The sequence below is a fragment of the Pan paniscus genome, chromosome 7, assembly GCF_029289425.2.
Source record: "Pan paniscus chromosome 7, NHGRI_mPanPan1-v2.0_pri, whole genome shotgun sequence".
NCBI classification, from domain to species: Eukaryota; Metazoa; Chordata; class Mammalia; order Primates; family Hominidae; genus Pan; species Pan paniscus.
This window is the reverse complement of record NC_073256.2, coordinates 108,235,168-108,249,212: the sequence shown is the minus strand read 5'-3', so window position 1 is coordinate 108,249,212 and position 14,045 is coordinate 108,235,168. Positions and strand designations below refer to the sequence as shown.

The window sequence follows — 14,045 nt, the reverse complement described above, 5'->3', positions numbered from 1 at the left end:
AAAGAGCCAGACACATCCAACATAGATAAAGAGAGAGAACTCCCCTCCACTTCATCATAGCGAGTGTTCACTTACTCATTCTGTGGCCTAACAAACCTTTACTTAGGGCACATAAAAATGTGCCAGGTGCTATCATAGGAGCTTGGAATACAAAGGTGAAAAGACAGAAGCCCTAAAGTCAGAGAGGAGAGAGAAACATTCCAAGTAACAACTGCAATACACATAATCATTGTTAAAGACAATGGTTCAAGGGCCCAGATACAAGGTGCAATCCAAATAGAGGATAAGGCAGGAGAATTGCTTGAACCAGGGATACCAAGGTTGCAGTGAGCCGAGATTCTGCCACTGCACTCCATCCTGGGTGACAGAATGAGATCCTGTCTTTGAAAAAAAAAAAAGAAAAAGAATGCCCAAGTCTGCCTGGGTGAGTCAGAGAGGGCTTCATAGGAGAAACACCAGCAATGGCTCAGTTAACAGATGAATAGGACTTAACCTGCTGGATACTCAGAGGAAAGGCATGGAAGCAGCTGTTTTCCTGTCATGTTTGCAGGAGTATGTGTAGTTCAGCACTGCCAAGACATAAAGAACAGGGCTGGAACATATTTGAGAATGGGAGGCAGCAAGGAAAGAAATCCTAAAAGTCAGTGTTGGGAGATAAAGCTGTATGTGTTGGAAACAGTCCTTGCCAGATGCTCTTTGATCCTCAAGTCTAGGTAAGTGTTTTTGACCACCTGCGTCAGAATCCTCTAGTACCTCACTGTCCAAAGTTTGTTTTGTGGACCAGCAGCATTAGTTTCACCTAGGAGCTTGTTAGAACTCAGTGTCTCAGGCCCACTTCCAGTCCTGTTGAATCACATTCTGCATTTTAATAAGACCCCCAGGTGATTTGTAGGCTTATTTAAGTTTGAGAAACACTACTCTAGGGTACTTGTTAGACATGAAGATAACTGAGAAGGTCTCATCTAGTAAATCACAATCTTTGGGTTGAGGGCGAGGTTCCCTAGGAGATTATGATGCAGAGTAAATTCGAGACCACTATGGGCAATGGGAAGCCATGGAACGGAGAGTGACATCCTCAAATTCTCCTATCAGAAAAGGAAGGGATGCACTAAGGATGATTTGGGAATGTTGGTGACACCATCAAGAGAGAAGGGAGGTATCAACTGCCGGGAGGGATTTCATCATACAACTAGGACTATGAGCCATGCCAAAGCTTTGAAGTGGAATGAGCGGTGGAGTCCAGAATTTCAGCACATCTGCAAACTCCAAGATGTGGCAGGCAGGAGGGAAGGACAGTGACATCTTTGGAAGTGGCTGAGCTTGGACTAAAGTTTTATTCCAAGTTTCTCATGTTTGTGACTGATGTTTCTCATTTGAATCACAATACCAGTGTGAGTAGGGCAAATGTATATTGTCCTTAAGGCATGGCATTAGAAAGAATGACTTGGAACAAATACTGATTCCTTAAAATGCTTTTCCTTTGGTAACTAGAAGAACTTCCTGAAGAAAAGACCTATTTTGTTGAAACCTGTATGTGGGTTTCATGAACTTGAGCAAAACAGAGTTATATTACACTTATGGAAATGTGTGAAAACCAATTCTCATCAGTTTAAATGAAGTATCATTGAAAAGTAGAGTCTGAACATTAGGTATGATGAAAAAGTAGAGCACAGTTTATAGGCAGATGTAGTAGGCCTGTTATCTGTCAGGAAGCAGGCTATATTCTCATGGATATCCAGTGTGCCATCTTCTCTACTAAAATGCTAACAATAAATTAGTTTCTACCTGCCTTTCTGTACTTAATCAGTGGTGTTGCATTACCAAACTACAGTTTTGTTCTGTTTTTCTATCCTGCACCTTAGTATTTCAAGTTGTTGAGTTTTCAGGTCAGCTTAATAATTCTGTCAGAAGCAAAGGACCCACAGCTGCCACAAAAGTCTCAGTGGAAACTGGTCTCACAAAGTATTCTCATGAGTTTAGATGAGTCTCATCTAAACTTCTCAAGCAGTTAGGATTTCTCAAGTAGTAGACTAGGTAGAAAAGAAAGTAATTGAGATGAGAGACAGTGTTAAAACCCGCATGTTCTGAATAGGGAGGTCAGTCAGATCTAGAAATGTGGGCTATTTTGAGGGGATAAGCGACACGCAAACTCTCTTACATCTCAATCATCAGTGACATGTGCCACTGGAGGAGGACACAGCAGTCTGGAGGAGGGCATAGAGCCTTCTGATTTCCTAGCACTCAGACTTGCTGGCACAGGTCTCTGAGCACTGTCCAGGCTCTGCCAATCTCTGCAGCCTTGGTGCTTAGTGCACAGCTACCGAAAGGAACCTTGGGTATGAAGGGAATAAGCTTTTATTCTGGAGTTTCCCGTACGCTCATTTATTTTATTTTACTTTATTTTATTTATTATTATTATTATTTGAGACAGAGTCTTGCTCTGTCGCCCAGGCTGGAGTGCAGTGGCCTGATCTCAGCTCACTGCAAGCTCCGCCTCCCGGGTTCACGCCATTCTCCTGCCTCAGCCTCCAGAGTAGCTGGGACTACAGGCGCCTGCCACCACGCCCGGCTAATTTTTTTTTTTTTTTTTTGTATTTTTAGTAGAGATGGGGTTTTGCCGTGGTCTTGATCTCCTGATCTCGTGATCCACCCGCCTCAGCCTCCCAAAGTGCTGGGATTACAGGCGTGAGCCACAGCGCCCGGCCCCCGTACCCTCAGTTTTTATCCATCTTATTTATAGACTTCATATAACTTTTAAAATAGTTTAATATTTGGTAGATAACAGCCGACTAGATGAGAAATTACACTATTAAATATATTCAACCTTCCTCACAAAGCTTTCTTACAGAAAGGCTTTCAGATCAAGCACATTCATTGCAATTATTCTTCGCTCATCTATAAATATTTCAACTACCTATTCTTAACTACCAACTTCAAGATCTGCAAAACGGTTCAGTAAAAATGAGTAAGGTTATGAAAACAGTCATAAACAGGGTAGGGCCAGGAAAGGTAGTAATTATACTCCTGAATGCTTTAGATTAGAGCTAATTATGGTAGAAATACAAAATCAAAGCTTTAATGCCAGAGTTCAAACACAATTGCCTAATTAAAACTGAGTTATGTATTGACTGATCGTGATAAGATAACGGCAAAAAAAAATGCATTTAGGAAGGCCTTCACAATTGTATGTGAAGAGTGGATAATTTCGGCACTTCTATAAACTGCTGGTGGGTGTGCACCTTAGAGAAAACTTGATTGAGGAATTACATGTTTGGGAATCTACCATTCAGAATTCAGAATTACTTGAACATGAGTGTGAGAATAATGTATATGAGAATATTTATTTCAATCCTGTTTTTCCCATGGAAAGTTGGATTCAAATTGAAAATCCATTAAAAGGAACTTGATTGAAAAAAATTAAGGTACATGAGACACTATGCAGCCTTTAAATAAAATGAAGGAAAAGGGGATGCAACTGCACTAATCATATAGTATAATCTCACTGTTGGAAAAAACAACAACACGTACACATATATATCAATGTCAATATACACATAATAATGTCTGGAAGAATATGTTCCAAGTAAATAGTAGAGCTCAGTATTGGGGACGACAATGAGTGGCAAAGAAGATTGACATGTTAGCTTATACGCCTACATAATTCTGTTAAATTTTAAAAAAGTAGTTATGTATTACTTTCACAATTAAAATTACAAACACATTTTTTTCAAAATAAATATTTTAAATTCTAGGTCCTTAACTTAGTAACTGACAAATTAAGTAAAAGCCTCAGAATTAAAGTTTTACATACCTGCAACTTTTAATTGGCTTCTAGGAAAGAACATATGAAATCTACTTTTCATGCCAATCAAGTTCTGCCCCTCCCACGCACAAGGGGGAATTTGTGCCGGGTGTGAATTGACATATTTCACTTGCTAACACTGAAGCATTTGGCTTTGATTAGAAGCCAACTTAAATATTTACTTTATATTCACAAAATAATGAGAAATGAAATGACACTCTGGAGATTAAAATGCATATTCTTGAACAGAGAGGGGGAGGATTATAACACATGACTGTGAATACAATCACTGGATTTAAAAAACACAGAACAATTCCTGTTGAATTAAAGCCCCACATACCAGTTCCCTAACTAAAGCTATAGGGGGAAAATCATAGCCAAACCTTTTTCCATAAATACAGGATAGGGACCTAATCTAGTTCCATTATAGAAAAAAGGCATATTTTTAAAATATTTTTTTCAGTAGAGGAGTAAGTGGAGATATGCTATCATACTTTAGAACTTGAAGTACTTTCAAGGGAAAACAGAGGATAACACAACATTCCTTAATGACAATAGGCAGGCAACATAGCAAATAAAGAAGAACCACTTAGTGTTTTTATCTTAAAAGCCTTTATAACAGTTTGCTTTGTCATCAGCTGCGGCCTACCCAGGCAAAGTTAAGTGAAAAACCAAAAATAGATATAAATGAATGATTTGCGGAAATAATTACTTTGGCCTGACATAGCTAGACATTTTAGGGAAATGGGTCTGCTACCTTAATGAAATTATCAAGATAATCTTGTGTTCTCCATTTTATCTTTTCAGTTCACTGACCAGGACTGTGTGCACATAGATGAGAGTGGACCACAACTTGGCCTTTATGGTGACTGCTATTCATCATAAAGCCTCACGGCAATGGTCCATATGGGCACTTTCAGGTACTTAACCATGTGTGCACAATGCTACTATCTGACTGTGTCTGAAAGAATGGCATGATTTTCCCTGTTGGTATTTCATAACTAACAAAAGCATGTCCTGCTTTGGTACCGGAGTACCTTGCTCCTCCATAAACATATCTTGAATTTCAATTGGATTTTCCTCCCTGAACCTGAGATGGACACTATGCTAGGATAAGAAGCATGAGTTTTTTTACAATCATTGGAAAATTTGAAAGGTCGTTGTTGGAGATTATGCTCATTTTGTTCAGTTATTGCCTTGAAACCCTGTATTCTGATATTTTGTTCTCATATAACATCTTTTGGTGTTGCTCTACCACTTTGATGAAATGGAAAATAACCACTCTTGAATATAAGAAAATGGCCTTTTTTATGGTTTTGGTAAATTCTGAAACTGTAAGAATTAGAAGATGTTCAGGAAATGCTGATAGTTTCAATGAGGAGTTCTCAGACAAAACTCAACTCTAACTACCAAAAATGTTTTGAGTAGCCTAGACAATAAGATCAAACTTAAATAAAAGTATTATCTTAAACATTTATCTTAAAACATAAAACATTAAACCTTCCAGTATTCAGAGAAAGATAGCTGTTTTAAATGGAATAGTCTCATAATGTTCTATTTTTTCATAAAATAATAAAATTTTAAAATTTTACCTTTCCATATTTCTAATCTTTAACTATTGTTCCAACCATAAAGATGAAGAAAATAAATGAAGAGGCTATTAAACCAGGCATTTGTAAAGATGTATCTGTCCCCATTGAATCACTTGTTTTGCAAGTGACATTTACAACTCCAGAATGGTTTAGGCAGGTATGAGACAAAGTTATTTTTACATTTCAAGAAGAGAGCTTTGTAAGATAGTAACAAAAGGCTCTGCACAATATATCATGCAGAGAATAATGAAGTTGTATTAAACATCAATTTAAAAATATATTCAAACTTGTGGAGAATTTGCTCTTGCGAAACTAATATACTGATTGTAACAACAATTCTTCTTCTATGAACGAACTAATGAGGCCCAACTCTTTCTGGAGTGAAATACATACTTGAGCAAAATTCATGGGTAAAGATAAATCCCTTGAGATCTCGATTAATTTTTCCTTTGTTTTTGAACTCCTAATATACAACATTAATTCCAAGGTTGATATATATCAGACAATACTCTTTTTCCTTCTTAAGCAAGTAATGGGTTTGACTGATCTTAAAGAAACACTTACCACATAGCTCTTCTGTGTCAAGATTACTGAAAAGATGAAACAAAAAAAAAACAGTGTTATTACTTTGGTAATATTTTTAACTACGTTTTAAAATAGTTAAATACAGTTAGTCTCCAATCTATATTATTAATTGATGGTATGTAGTTAAGGTATTTCTCTTATAAATTCTACATTATTTAAATAGTCTTAGGTCAATTAACAATGATTATGTCAGATTCTTTGGACAAATAATTCCTGAGATTTCTATTTTCCTCTGCAACATGATGGGGAAAAGAATGCATATTGGTAAAGAATGTAGGCTCTGGATCCAGAATGCCTGAGTTCAAATCCTGACTCTGCAATTTACCTTCTATATGACTCTGGCTACTTTACATCTCTGTGTCTCAATTCGTCTGACCCAAGATGATGATAGTAATAAAAATTTCTGGTTCATGGGATGCTGTAGGGTTTAAATGAATTAATACATAAAGCACTGAACTGTAATTGGCACAAAATAAGCACTTGATGAATGTTAGCTATCATAAGTCCTGACTTGATAGAAATGCTAGAATTTCCTTCCTAAATTCAGCCTTTGAGGTAAGTTTGATTCAATGCTTATTTCATATGATTTCTAAAACAAAATAAGAAATTAAATTACTCATCAACAATATAAACCTATTACTCTTATGAAGGCAAATGCCAAACATCAAGATGAAATATTAGCAAATATAATACATGACTATCAGAAGAATAATGTCCTTTACCAAGAAAGGTATGGTACAGGAATGCAGACGGTTCAATATCAGGTAATAAATCATTATAACTTATTACACCATAACTTAAAGGAGAAAAATGATCATATTAGCAAATGCTGAATGGGAATTTCCTAAAAATTTAACAGTAATTCATAAGTTTTAGAAAGTTTAAATGAAATAGAAATAGAACTCAACCTTGTAAAGATGCTGAAGGCTATTAAAGAGCAACGGAAAATATTAGTTTAGTTAACTGAAAATCTTGACTTTATATAGTTGTCACATGTCAATGCTCAATGTAAATATTCTTCCTAATCCAGTTGTCCTTTAAGTAGTAGCCAGGTTTGCTAACCAGGAGAGGCATTGGTATAAACATTCCAAACATTGGGTACTTTTATGAACTCTGTCACTCATTTTTAAAAGTTATTTTAAACTCAGTATTTCATTCTAGACACTAAATACTTGATCTTAGATAAATTATATCTTCATAACTAAATGAATATTTTTGCAAAGTAATATTTGCCACCAGGTAGAATATGTTAAGTGTTCTCCAGTAATTTTGGTATGGACTCCCATTCATTCATTAATTCCACAAACATTTATTGCTATGTGCCAGGCATTATTCTAACTGCCACAGATGTATGAGGTTGCAATATCTACAAACACGACTCTGTCAGATTACTTGTCTCTAGAATCTCAACTTAGAGGTAGACTCATACAGCACATAAACAATTTTAATACAATAAAATAGTTGTTACAAGGGAAATAGAGAATTGGCAAAAGGTGTCCGGAAATATATCATAGAAGATAAAATTGTCAAGTTAAATCTCAAATGTTAAATTGTTGAGCTAAATCTCTAAATAGTAGTAGAGGAGGCAGCCAAAGGAAACACATTCTGGTTAAAAGAAACACTGTAATAAAAATTAAAAGTATGAAGAGCATTCAATTTCAGAAAACCGAGTAGTTTTTTTAGTTAGAACATAGATCAATAATGAGAGAATGGAACTAGACAATAAAAGGCCTTATATGATAACCTAAGAAGTTTCTACTTTACCTTTCTGTCAGTTTGGAATTATAGAATACTTTTTAAATGGTGAATAACATGGTCATATTTGCACTTTAAACAGGCCCCTGACAGATGGGTTGAGGTTGGACAATGTATTAGTCTGTTCTCACATTGCTATAAAGAACTACCTGAGACTGGGTAATTTACAAAGACAAGAGGTTTAATCGGTTCATGATTCCACAGACTGTCAGGAAGCATGGCTAGGGAGGACTCAGGAAACTTACAATCATGGCAGAAGGCAAAGGGGAAGCGAACACCTCTTACATGGTGGGAGCAGGAGGAAGAGAGAGAGAGTGAAGAGGGAAGTGCTACACACTTTCAAAGAACCAGATCTTGTGAGACCTTACTGACTATCACAAGAACAGCAAGAAGAAAATAAGCCCCCATGACCCAATCACGTCCCACCAGGTCCCTCCCCAACACTGGGGATTAGAAATTCAACATGAGATTTGGGTGGAGACACAAAGCCAAAGCATATTGTTCCTCCCCTATGCCTCCCAAATCTCATGTCCTTCTCACATTGCAAAATTCTATCATCCCTTCTAACAGTCCCCCAAGTCTTAACTCATTTCAGTGTTAACTCAAATGTCCAAGTCCAAAGTCTCATCTGAGATAAGGCAAGTCCCTTCCACCTCTGAGCCTGTAAAATCAAAAACAAATTAGTTACTTCCAAGATACAATGGGGGTACAGGCACTGGCTAAATACTCCTATTCCAAAAAGGAGATATCGGCCAACACAAAAAGGGCTACAGGTCCCACGCAAGTTTGAACTTCAGCAGGGCAGTTATTAAATCTTAAAGCTCCCAAATAATCTCCTTTGAATCCATATCTCACATCCAGGCCACACTGATGTGAGGGGTGGCCTCCCAAGGCCTTGGACAGCTTCAGCCCTGTGGTTCTGCAGGGTCCAGCCCCTGTAGCTGCTTTCATGGGCTGACATTGAGTACTTGTGGCTTTTCCAGTTACACAGTGAAACTTGTCAGTGGATTTACCATTCTGGGGTCTGGACGATGATGGCCCTCTTCTCACAACTCCAGTAGGCAGTGCCCCAGTGGGGACTCTATGTGGAGGCTCCAACCACACATTTCCTCTCTGCTCTGCCCTAGTAGAGATTCTCCATGAGGGTTCTACCCCTGCAGCAGACTTCTGAGTGGATATCCAGGCATTTCCATTCATCCTCTGAAATCTAGGCAGAAGCTCCCAACCCTCAGCTCTTGCCTTCTGCACACCTGTAGGCTCAACACCATGTGGAAGGTGCCAAGGCTTAGGGCTTGCACCCTCTGAAGTAACAACAAGAGCTGTACCTTGGTCCATTTTAGCCATGGCTGGAGCTGGAGCAGCTGTGGCCGTGATGCAGGGCTCCATGTCCTGAGGCTGCACAGAGCAGCAGGGCCCTAGGCCTTGTCCATGAAATGATTTTTCCCTCCTAGGCCTCCAGGCCTATGATGGGAGGGGCTACCACAAAGGTCTCTGAAATACCCTGGAGACATTTTCCCCATTGTGTTGCCTAATAACATTCAGCTCCTCTATACTTACGCAAATTCCTGCAGTGTTGAATTCCTCTCCAGAAAATGGGTTTTTCTTTTCTACCACATGGATGGGCTAAGAATTTTCTAAACTTTTATGCTCTGCTTCCCTTTTAAATATAAGTTTCAGTTTCAGATAATCTCTTTGTTCACATATATGAGCATATGCTGTTCGAAGCAACCAGGCCACATCTTGAACGCTTTGCTGCTTAGAAATTTGTTCCGCCAGATATCCCAAATCATCTCTTTCAAATTCAAAGTTCCACAGATCCTTAGAACAGGGGCACAATGCTGTCAGTAACTTGGCTAAAGTATAGCGAGAATGACCTTTATCCAGTTCCCATCTCCGTCTGAAACCACCTCAGACTGGACTTCACTGCCCATATCACTATGGACATTTTGGTAACAACCATTTAACAAGTCCCACTTTCCCTCATCTTCCTGTCTTCTTCTGAGCCCTCCAAACAGTTCCAACCTCTGCCCATTACTCAGCTCCAAAGTTGCTTCCACATTTTCAGTTATCTTTATAGCAATGTCCCACTTCTCTCTTACCAATTTTCAGTATTGATCCATTCTTGGATTGCTATAAAGAACTACCTGAGACTGCATAATTTATAAAGAAAACAGATTTAATTGACTCAAGGTTTTGCAGGCTATACAGGATCATGGCTGGAGAGGCCCCAGGAAACTTACAATTATGGTAGAAGGGAAAGAGGAAGCGAACACATCTTATATGGCAGGAGCAGGAGAAAGAGAGAGAGTGAAGGGGGAAGTGCTACACAATTTCAAACAACCAGATCTTATGAAAATTCACTCACAATCACAAGAACAGCAAGGGGGAAATCCACCCCCATGATCCAATCACCTCTCCCCAGGTTTCTTTCCCAACATTGGGGATTATAATTCAACATGAGATTTGAGTGGGGACATAGAGCCAAACCATATCAGACAGAAAAAGGGTGAGAAAGGGGGCAAGAGAACAGTTTGCAAGTTACAGTCCAGGCCAGTTCTCAGAGTGGGGAATATAACCCAAGTGGCATAGAAGGCCAGCCACTGAATGGGCAAGAAGAAATATTTGAACTTCTATTTGTATTTATATTTACTTTTAAACGTTTTTCATTTATCATTGTATAATTTTACAATGTATAAATGTTAATACAGTGGTGCATTTGTATAATTGATAAACAAATCTATATACCTATATCTGGATTGCAAGCTAAAAAGCAATACCTAATAAGGGAGTTTGATCAGTAACAGTTTAGAAGTCTCGAAATGATAGATAGAAATGAATAGATAGATGCAAAGGATTCTGAGGTAAAAACCAACAAAACTTGAAAATGTATTAGATTCAGATTAGATAGCTTAGAAATTTTTAATAGCATCATTGAAAACATTTTGGTCATTAAAACATGTCATTTCCTAATCGTAGTGTTTTCATAGCAGTTCAGACTTGAAAAGGACATAAAAGTTCATCTTGTTTTTATATTTGTTTTCCTCAGAATGGTTTGCAGCTTCATAATGAGATTTATTTTGAATTTCCAAAAGAATAAACAGCCCTAATCCATTATTGAAAATGGAATTACTTGGAATATATCATACAACATAGCAGTTTAGAATAATCTGCATGACATTAGTTCTACTTGTTCCTTAATAAGAGACAAGGTTTGTAAAATACTATAGTGTTTGTGGCTTCACATATTCCTTTATTCAGCTGTTTTTGTGCTACGTTGTTAGTAGTGGGTAGCAAAACACTGTTGCAGAAGGCTTACATGGATGAATTCTAGTAGAATTCATTTCTTACTGTGATATATATATCCATTCTTTAGTAGTACAGAATTTTAAAAAGAATACTAATCCATAGATAAGCCTAATGTACATCTGATAGCATGCAACATTTTCCTGCTGCTTCTTATGTTTACAGCAAGAAACTCTATTCTAGTGATGCCATCAAATTTATAAAAAAAGCTAAATGGAAAGATGAATGCTAGTTACATAGTAAACATATTCTTGCAGGTTGTTACACAAGAATGCATTCTCAGCTAGATGCCAAAGAAGAGTAAAGAACAAAGATGTTAATCCCAGCCTGACTGACAATACTGAAAAGAGTGAAAACAAACTAAATGCTCATTAGATGAATACCTAAGTAAATTATGTATCACTGTAAAATCATTAAAATGTGTCTAAAGGGTTGTCAATAACTTGGTTATGTTTAAAAGTTATGTAAATATTATGCCAGATTAAAAATAGTATGCATTCGTCCTTTCTCACATTGCTATAAGGAAATACCAGAGACTGTAATTTATAAAGAAAAGAGATTTAATAGACTCACAGTTCCACATGGCTAGGGAGGCCTCAGGAAAGTTGCATTCGTGGCAGAAGTCACCTCTTCACAGGGCAACAGGATAGAGAATGAGTGCCAGCAGGGGAAATGCCAGATGTTTATAAAACCATCAGATCTCATGAGGGCTCACTCACTATCATGAGAACAACATAAGGGAAACCACCACCATGATTCAATTACCTTCCACGACACATCAGGATTATGAGAATTACAATTCAAGATGAGATTTGGGTGGGGAGACAACCAAACCATATCAAGGCATATATACAATGATGAAAACATGTATTTTTAAAGGCTCAGAAGAAATGAACAGCAATAGCCAACAATGGGCCACATTGCTTCTGGATGCTAGGGCTTCCAGTGGGTTTGCTCTTCTGTCTTTATAATTTTCCATATCTTTGTTTTCTCTAATCATTAGGTTTCATCCATAATGGGAAAAATAAAATAAACATTGTGATTAAAAAGAGAAGAAATCAGGAAAAGTAAGAGGTGTGAAGCATAAAATGTAAGTTTCATAGTTATTCTGTTCTTATTATTTAATTTCCTATGCACTTATTTGGTATAAATTGCATTTGATATGTCAGTTTGGACCAGACTCTCCATTTTGCAAAAAGCCACAACATATACAGCTTAACACCATTCATTTACAATCCTTAGGGGCAGTCAAAGTTGTTTTGACTTTATTCTGTATTGGGCACTCCAAGTTCTGATGATCCAAATTCCTAAAAAATATGTTTACTGATCAGGAAAATAAAAAATATTTGGGATATGCAGTCTGATATCTACTGGGAATTTAGAATCCTCCTATTACCCCCCTTTTATATGCCAACTCTCAATTCTAGAGTACGATCTCAAAACAATTTTGCATTCAGGTTAATATTCTTAGTTGTCTCTCTTTGAAGTGTTTTTCTACAGATTTGCTGCCTTTATCACTTCAGTTTATTTATTTATTTTATTTATTATACTTTAAGTTCTGGGATACATGTGTAGAACATGTGGGTTTGTTACATAGGTATACACATGCCATGGTGGTTTGCTGCACCCATCAACCCATTGTCTACATTAGGTATTTCTTCTAATGCTATCCTTCCCCTAGTCCCCCATCCCCCAACAGGCCCTGGTGTGTGATTTTCCCCTCCCCGTGTCCATGTGTTCTCCTTGTTCAACTCCCAATTATGAGTGAGAACCTGCGGTGTTTGGTTTTCTGTTCCTGTGTTAGTTTGCTGAGAATGATGATTTCCAGCTACATCCATGTCCCTACAAAGGACATGAACTCATCCTTTTTAATGGCTGCATTGTATTCCATGGTGTGTATGTGCCACGTTTTCTTTATCCAGTCTATTATTGATGGGCATTTGGGTTGGTTCCAAGTCTTTGCTATTGTGAACAGTGTTGCAATAAACATACATGTGCACGTATCTTTATAGTAGAATGATTTATAATCCTTTTGGTATATACCCAGTAATCAGATTGCTGGGTCAAATGATATTTCTGGTTCTAGATCCTTGAGGAATCACACACTGTCTTCCACAATGGTTGAACTAATTTACATTCCCACCAACAGTGTAAAAGTGTTCCTATTTCTCCAAATCCTCTCCAGCATCTTCTGTTTCCTGACTGTTTAATGATTGCCATTCTAACTGGCGTTGATTTGTATTTCTCTAATGACCAGTATAACTTCAATTTATAAATAAGAACAAAGGATTGTGACTTTTAAACTCCTCCTTTGCTTTTCCTGATTATATTTAAGTTTATTTTTAGCTTCCTTTGCTTCAAAGCTAAAATTTCCATACACTGTGAACCTAATTATGAATCTTTAAATTCTGAGTCCTAACTCATGTTTTACTGAGTTTTCTCTTCTTCACCCATCAGTCTGAATATTACCAGTGCAGAAGAATATTTTTCAGTCGGCAAAATAGTCTGCTAAACACTGCTATACCCCTTAATAGCCTAAAAGTGTTAATTGGGGCTTACAAAGACATTTACAACAGTATTTGAGGCAGGAGAATCTGACCCAATAAGCAATATGCTGAGCTACTCTGATGGAAGTAGATGCACCCATTGGTTTATTGGCAGACTAAGCAAGTAACAAATATGCTCAGCCATCATTGTGTTCTCCATTTTACAAAGTAATATTATAATCTCTCAATTCATAAAGATAATTTGAGCAGATTATGTTTCCATTATCAACAGGGCAAATGTGTTGAGTTGGTTCTGGCACACTAAACAGAATGGCATCAGTGGAAATCAACAGATGCAGAATTGGGAGATTAGAATAATGATCAAATATCTGACCTTGCAAATATTTTTGAGTTGTTCTTAATTCCATGAATTATATTTGTAATTGGTCATATAAAAATCAGGTTAACAGCAAAGGGACAGTAAAGACTGTAGGAAACACTAACCTAGAAATAGATGTGCCT

The 14,045-nt window shown here is 37.3% G+C and overlaps 1 protein-coding gene across 2 annotated transcripts in view; it reads right to left on the bottom strand.

Moving 5' to 3' along the window:
• NECAB1 (N-terminal EF-hand calcium binding protein 1) overlaps positions 1 to 14,045 on the bottom strand; it is a 169,295-nt gene that overhangs the window by 80,969 nt on the left and 74,281 nt on the right. For both annotated transcript variants that reach the window (XM_003821141.7, XM_057303049.2), the window contains exon 4: positions 5,959 to 5,984. In XM_003821141.7, the coding sequence (XP_003821189.4) occupies positions 5,959 to 5,984 (26 nt within the window). The remainder of the gene's footprint in view (positions 1 to 5,958; positions 5,985 to 14,045) is intronic.